At 44.4% G+C, this 8,189-nt stretch overlaps 1 protein-coding gene across 1 annotated transcript in view; it reads left to right on the forward strand.

The window, feature by feature from the left end:
• erc2 (ELKS/RAB6-interacting/CAST family member 2) overlaps positions 1-7,100 on the forward strand; it is a gene marked incomplete at its 5' end in the record, with an annotated part of 49,182 nt that extends 42,082 nt beyond the window's left edge. The window contains 4 exons of the mRNA XM_079509391.1: positions 494-641; positions 1,218-1,958; positions 6,745-6,812; positions 6,983-7,100. Of these exons, the coding sequence (XP_079365517.1) occupies positions 494-641; positions 1,218-1,958; positions 6,745-6,771 (916 nt within the window). The 3' untranslated portion in view covers positions 6,772-6,812; positions 6,983-7,100. The remainder of the gene's footprint in view (positions 1-493; positions 642-1,217; positions 1,959-6,744; positions 6,813-6,982) is intronic.
• Positions 7,101-8,189: the final 1,089 nt, after the last annotated feature.

Below are 8,189 nucleotides of genomic sequence, written 5' to 3' on the forward strand. Positions count from 1 at the left end.
ACAGCTCAAGTGGAGTTAAAAGGTTTTGACCATTCATGTGGAGATAGGGCGTTTTTCCGTCTGACGTCGTCATTCTAATCTCTAAAGTTGGAGTTGGGTGGTTTGACCGACAGTTTGAGGATCCAATGGAGATAGGAGGTTTATTCAAAAGCGCTTTTTTATACTTTTCATTGGTTAAATATTTGTAAAACCCACACATAGACATAAAGGGTGTTCGTTTACGATAGTAATTTTCTCGCCGTCAGTTGATGCTTCATATCCATGAGTCAAACCGCTGTGTAGGAACCAGGTAGGATGTGTAAATTACGTCAGACTTCGGTGCTCTATAGGAGAGATCTATGGCTTTGTATTTACCACAGCCATTCTAGAGCTTGTAATCCAGCACTCAAATACTGAGTCTGAGTACTTTGCTGCACCACTGCTTTTGACTTGTCATTGTTCCACGAAATTAATGATTATGTCGTCATAATGTTGTTTCTTGTATCCTCCTCAGACAACAAGCTCTCCTGGCGGCCATTAGTGAGAAGGATGCTAACATCGCTCTGCTGGAGCTCTCTACCTCCAATAAGAAGAAGTCCCAAGAGGAGGTGTTGGCCCTCAAGAGAGAAAAAGACAGACTGATGCACCAGCTTAAACAGCAGGTTCGTCCTATATAAAACACCCATATTGAATTAGCTAAATTAACTAATTAACTAAATTTAACTAAATTTCTGTTGTGTATTCACCAGTGTTTCTCAAACATTTTCATGGCAAGTTGCCTTGATGAAGGTCGTAATATACCGAAATGTAGCCTAATAAACTACTGCTGTGTGAAGTGAAGAGAGTGTGCAGGACTAAATTAAATTGTATTTGGCCACGGACCCCCATATGAAAGGATTTTGTGCCAGCGACCACATACAAGATTTCTGTTTTTAAAATGTGGCAAAAAAAGAGAGAGAAAAGACAATAACAGATACAAGTTGTGAGCTTGTAGATCGCCTATTGTCAATTAGCATACCGTACAGTGTACAGTAGGTTTAAGTAGTTAAACTGATTTAGAATCTATATGAACTTAGTTAGGGTAGCTAGGGACACCCTGAAGCCCCCTCAAGGACCCCTGGGAGTCCCCTGACCCCACTTTGAGAACCACTGGTATACAAGGTTATATTGGAGAACCACTGATTGCTGCCTTTATCCTGCATCTTTGCAATCAGCAGCACCTCTTTTAATCCCCGCAGACACAGAGCAGAATGAAGCTGATAGCCGACAACTACGAAGACGAGCACTATCACCCGCACGGCCCCCACCACCCCCAGCCTCAACCCCCGCACCCTCAGCCTCAGCCACAGCCGCAGTACCCCCACCCACCACACGCCCAGCAGGCTCCGTACCCGCACGCACCACATGCGCAACACCCCCAGGCTCCCCCTCAGCACCCGCAGCAGACCCAGCAGCAGTACCCTCACCCGCAGCACCCTCAGCCTCCGCCCCAGCAGCAGCAGCAGCAGCACCCACGGCCCCCGCAGTCCCAACACCCCCACCCGCAACAGCACCCACCGCAACAGCACCCACCGCAGCAGCACCCACCGCAGCAGCACCCACCGCAGCAGCACCCACCGCAGCAGCACCCACCGCAGCAACACCCACAGCAGCAGCACCCAACACAGCAACACCCACAGCAGCAGCACCCACAGCAGCAGCACCCACCGCAGCAGCACCCACAGCAGCAGCACCCACAGCAGCAGCACCCACAGCAGCAGCACCCCCACGGACCGCCCCCACAGCAGCATCCGCATTCCCAGCATCCCCAGCAAGGGCCCCACCCGCAGCATCCCCATCCGCAGCATCCTCCGCACCCCCATCACCCTCAACACGCCGGCCCGCCTCACTCCCAGCATCCGCGCCACCCGCCTCCGCACCATCGCGGAGGGCCGGCCCGAGGACCTCCCCATGCTGGTCACCGCCCTGCCCCAGACCAGGTGAGACTTTCCTCTTGACGCTGTGGCTGTTTCTCATAGGGAGAAACAGATGCTTAGAATGTAAACAGCTTAACTTCTGTCATACATATAGCTGCTTCTGTCATACATATAGCATCTCTATAGAGCGCCGAAGTCCTGACGTCACTCGCTCATCCCCTGGTTCACGGAAGTAATTTCTCTATGGAGAATAACATGGGGTCATCTTAAAATCATCTCATATAAGCATTGTGGTCCAAAAATAAACAAAGTGTCTCGGCGAAATTGTCGGGGGAGGTGGCTCTGTGTCGTTTACGACCGCCAGTCACTCATATTTGATACCGTCTGTTTCTAGCGAACATTTAACTAATTCAGCAGCAGTAACATTAGCGTTTTCGCTCAGTCAGTTGATTTTTCATATCCATATGAGAAACGGCCGGGATGACATGTTTATTTTTCAAACACAGTTCTTATAGACGCCTTAAGAGACGACGTCACACTGATAAGAAACAGCATGTGCGCGCATAAGGGCTGCAGAAGAACACCACCTCTCATAAGATGCAATGGAAAAGTTCTAACTGCACTCACGTGTAAAAAATGCCCCAACAAACTTTCAGATGCTGTTTTTCTCCCAGTGTGGAGGAAGAATGATTAGGATTTTTATTGTGATCTCTCGCCCTTGAAATATATAGTCCTTGGTTTCTGTTGTGAACAATAATAGCAATTCAAAACCACACCTTCAGTCGCTGTCATAAGAACGGGAGGTGCACTCATGATTAACTCATGATAACCTGTTTGTCCACGGCTGCACGCGCACCTGCAGCCCATCAAGTATAATTTATGCTTTGTCCCGCGATGGTGTCGCACACGCAGACCTCTACGCTCACAACAGTCGCATCTGTGATGCGATGTGAGCTTGTATATCAGCTGTTCTCTGTGCGCAACACTGTTGCGCTTTGAAGTATAAATGTCTCCTAGGGTGCATCTCACTAGCCAACTCACAAGAGGAGGTTGAATGGACTGAAACCAGCGCTCCCCAAAACAACAGGTTTGGAGATCTGTTGGGAATTGATTACATTAAACAGTCACCCGTGCGCCCAGTCCCAATGTTTGTAAACAAATAATTGGTCTATATGAGGCGATCTAAAATCCTCCTATGGGGATTACAATGCAAATAAAAAGTACATCAACCCGTGGACTTGCGACCTCTACTGATATTGACGTCAGACTTCGGTGCTCTATAGGGAAATGTTCTTGATATCTTTTTGATGTTGTTATTATAAGGCATTTGGCTCACAACCATCTCATCTATGTTGTAAACACTGTCAGCAACTATGGAAACTAGTGACCAGAATTTACAAGCTAGCCATGTATCACTGTAATGTTCTGGCTTATTGGCATTTTCTTTCTCCTATTTGGTCAAATATATTTTCCAGGTTGGACACCAATTTAATCAAATCAGGAGAGAGAACCCATTTATCAGCTTTAATTTGTTTCATCACTTCCAATGGGCTATATGCAGCCAACACTTCCGCAATCAGTTCAAGGAAGCTTAGAGAAGGAAGTGTCATGGTCACGTGACTGTGCTGCACCATGACACTTTCATGGGAGCCAAATCTCGCACCGGAAGTTACATGAATACAAAGCAGTGCATGGAGCAAGTTTGACCAGCTCATAACAAACATTATTTATGAACCATTGAGACCTGTGTCATATAATCGGTTCAGGCATATAAAAGAAGACATATCACAGTTTGTGTTCTAATCACTTGCTTTTCGATGTTCACAGAGTGCACAGTACATCATTTTATTTAAGGATTTAAACAGCAGCAGGTATAGTTTCTGTTCCGGGGGTATCGCGGGATTTGGCTGCCAGACAGGAAACGGTGGACAGTCTTGCGATACTTGGCACGTTCAGAAACGTACTTTTTGCTCTTTAGATACCTCTATAGAATTACACAGTGTACACATCGAATAGTAACACAGCAGACGATAATGTGTTATATGTCTTCTGTTATTTGCCAGAAGCGATTACTTTACAAAAGATCTCAGTCATTCAGAAGTTTGTTCATGAGCTGGTCACTGAGCTCTCATGACTCCAGTGCATTCTGCCGAACTTCCGGGTGCAGTTTGGCTCCCATGGTGCGGCGAATCTGCCGTCTGGAATTGCGTGATAGCGAAAATGACGTTGGTGACATTACCTCCATTTCATATACCTTGGTTCAGTTTGGGCCGCCAGTGCGCTTCCGGTCGGCAGCCACTCATTCACTGTGAACGTACGGTTGTGATTTTGTAGGAATAAAGTTCATTTCATTTGATTATGTGATGGCGTAGTTTTTCATAGTTATATTATTATATTATTTGTGTTGCGACGTGTTGCGACGTTAACATGATGACATGAGTTAGAAACGTCTTAAATCTCCTTTTAAAACGGGAGTTCTTCATTGATTTCTCCAATCGTTACCGGTGTTGCCATGTCCGCTTGTTATAAGACAGCTGATCCTGATTGTTCTTAGCACTCATCAGACAGCGTACCACTTCTGGTCCGTTTCAACGGTGTACTGCAGCTGTCAATGCAATCCCTATGAGAGGCATCATAAAATACCCTAATTTCGCTGGTCCATTACTGAGGCTGTAGCGATTTTTTTTGTGTTCTAATAAAGTTTCCCATATGTTTGATTTGTCCTTTTCAATGTCACATAACTTCCATCTGAATATACAACCCACAATGTAATGTACTATAATATACTCCATCAGAGATTCAAAAGTGCTAGCATTGTAAATCTCAAGTTAAAGGGGTCGCACGGTATATACGTCACGGTCGCATCCCTTGAGGTTTTCAATAACCAGATATATTTGTTGTGTTTCGTTTTATATGCTATGTATTTGTGGAAAATTATCTAAACAGCTTCTTGCAAGAGTAATTATTAATACTCATCTGGAGAATTCACTAGGTAGTTGAAAATGTCAGGATATGCCACTCCTCCATTTAGCTGGGTTATTTTCCCAACTTCAGCCAAGTTAATTATAGTTTATAGCAGGGGTGGGCAACTGGCGGCCCGGGGGCCACATGCGGCCCCCACCTTCACTTAATGCGGCCCACAGGTTAATATCAGAATACTTATAATTCCAAAGCCGCTTTAATTACTTCATAACTAGTATTAAATGGCTAGTACTTAATGACTAGTATTAAAATGTTATTGTCTTTTTGTGTCCAATGTAGTTATGTTAACAGTTCATAAAGTTAACATAACTATAACTAAATGCATTTGAAATTCAATAAAAAAGGTTACTTTTGAGGATTCTAATTCAAAAATAGCAAAAAATTATTCAGGTTTTCAATTCAAATAATAGCAAAAATAGCTGCGACGCGTTTTGAGCTTGTAGATCAGCTATTTTTGCTACGACAGTAATATGCAATGTGGCCCCTCTGGAGTGAGTGTGGAAATATATTGGCCCTCGCCATTGTCAAAGTTGCCCACCCCTGGTTTATAGCCTACAAAAAGTTGACAACGGTAAAACACACCGTCGGAGCTCCGCGGTAGGTAGAGCATACAGTATGCCCATGACATACATGTTCAAAATATAGACATGAATGAACAAAGTCAGTCGGGATCGGGAATTATTATTGAGAATTCCACTCTTCAAAGTCGGCGCTCGTAGCCTCGTAAAGGCAGTGACGTCCCTTAAAAGCGGCAGGTTCTCTGTCTGCCCTCTGCCGTCTCCCCTCTGCTCTGTTAACATTATGGGTAACTCATTCAAGTGGTAAATTAAATGTGAAATACATCCTCTATTGAGAAAACAACAATATATGTTGACAAAGACAATATAGTCTTCAGTTAATTTCGTATTATTTTAAAAGTAGGCTAACTACAGTTGAATTTCAATGGACTTCTATGGGCTGGCCTGCAGTACACCATTCTAACGGACCAGAAGTGGGGCCGCTGTCTGAACTTTATTCCTACAAAATCACGACCGTCCGTTCACAGTGAATGAGTGGCTGCCGACCGGAAGTGCACTGGCAGCCCAAACTGAACGCGGAAGTGATGGCTGCATATAGTCCATTGCACTTGTTTAAAAGAAGTATCCTGACCAGGGGTGTAACTAGACGTCAGTAGGCCCCGACGCAGGCTGGTCAGTGAGTGCCCCCGATAGTGCCCCCAACTTGCTTCACATTATTACTACCTACACTCCACCAGAGCTGTTGGGAGGCGGGGCAGGTGTGTGCCTATATAGTGTGTGGCTGTGTGTGCTAGCAGCAGCCACCACCAGGCTCCGCCAAACTCAACTGTCATATTGCATCTCTGTATGTATTTATAATTTTATTTTACCGACGCATGGGTGGAAGTCCGTGTGCCCCCCTTTCCTCTGGGCCCCCACGCAGTTGCGTTGTCTGCGTAGCGCTAGTAACGCCCCTGATCCTGACCTGAATATGTATATTAGAGTTAGAGTTGGAGAGACTTTAGCAATGACTACTATGGGAATAGAGTGCTAAAACTTATTTTAATACAATATCTCTTACAGCGCCTTTAATTTGACATGAATATATTCCATGATGTCCTCAGACAAATTACAGATAAAACAGAGATCACATTCTCAAGAATCTTTTGATGCAAAATCATGGCTTTCATGTAAAAACGTCAATACTTTACTGACACTTGGTTAAACCTTTTGCTCACATTTTTCTGAATATCTTTCACTCTGCTTGCTCTGCCTTTAACGTCTTTGGATCTGTGCCTAACCCCAGTAACTTCTGCTTTCTTCACTTCATGCTAACCCTTGCTATTGCCCTGTGTCATCGTCTACCATAGGATGACGAAGAGGGCATTTGGGCATAATCTTCGTTGTGACAACCAAAGCTCTAATGTTGTTTTGAGGGGTGAGATGTCAGACTTTTGCAACTTTACAGTTCTCAATTCTTTCTCTCTCTGAAGCGGCTGTTCATTTTCCTCTTTCTTTATTTTTGTATCAAACTGAATGGTCGTATCACTTCATCAAGTGTTGCTTTTCTTTGTTGTTTCATCCATTCCTCATCTTTTGCCCTTACAGATGATTCAGTCACTATTGGAAGTGCACAGCCATGCCATGATGTTGAAACACAGACCAGACCAAATCTTTATCACGATCATGTTTCATAACGTTGGGGGCCTTCATTTATTTTTATTTTATTTATTTATTTTCTGGGGAAGAGGAGGAAAGCACTAAAGTGGACAGGACACACGTGGAGACTTGACAGCTGGTCAGGTAATTTCAGGATATAAGGAGACACTTTATCTTAACATAATCTCTCACGTTGCACACTTGAGTTCAATAAGACAAACTCATGATGTGTGTTTTTATTTTATTTATACATTTTTAGGTGACTTAAGGACCAACATGTCCAATACAACAGTGGCTCTCAATCTTTTTCATGTCAATGACCCCCAAATTAATTTCTATGTGGCCACAGCCCCCCATCTGAAGATGTTTTTACAGGGACCCCCATACGAGATTTGTGTTGTTAAACGTTTTAAAAATTATTTCACGTTTTTGGCAAGATCTTTTCAAAATAGTCGATCTACAGTAGATCAGCTATTTTGTATATAGGGTTAAACACCCTCAAGGACCCCTGGAGGTCCCTGGACCCCACATTGAGAACCACTGTTCTACAACCACCAGACAACTGGATAAGGCCTTCAATAGACCGAGGGACAGTGAGGCAGTGGATGAAGACCACAACAACCGTCATCTACTGGAAACCTAACTGGCTCCGCCTCTTCAGGCCTTCCATTGGCCCTCTTCTGACTAAAAAACTCAGATCCAACTCCAACCTCAACGACCTGCTCATGTCTTTCTGGCTGTTCCACTAAGGTCTGGTTCTGGTTAGCACACACACCTCGTCTGGCTTTGTCACCATGGCTACATTCCAGTCCCCCACCCAAACCCTGATGGCCCATTTGGTTCTGACCCCTCTCCCTCTGCCTGACCGCCTCGACTCTTCACAGCAGCTTGTATTTCAAGTGCCAAAGAATGGCCTGCCTGTAGAAACGTAAATTCCCAAATGTTATGTAGTGCTGATTTGTTTTCCGCTAATACTTCTATGGAGCATGTTCCACACATACAAATACAGTTCGGCAGGCATTGTCATTATGTTTGTGTCTGTAAAGTTTTGTAGCTGAGTAATAGCCTGCAAGGCTAAAGTTTATATTTTATTTTGTTTGGCTTCTTGAGCAGGGCATGCTCCTGTTCCTGGGGCTTGTGAAATTAACATTCAAAT

This window comes from Electrona antarctica, assembly GCF_951216825.1.
Source record: "Electrona antarctica genome assembly, chromosome: 9".
Lineage (NCBI taxonomy): Eukaryota > Metazoa > Chordata > Actinopteri > Myctophiformes > Myctophidae > Electrona > Electrona antarctica.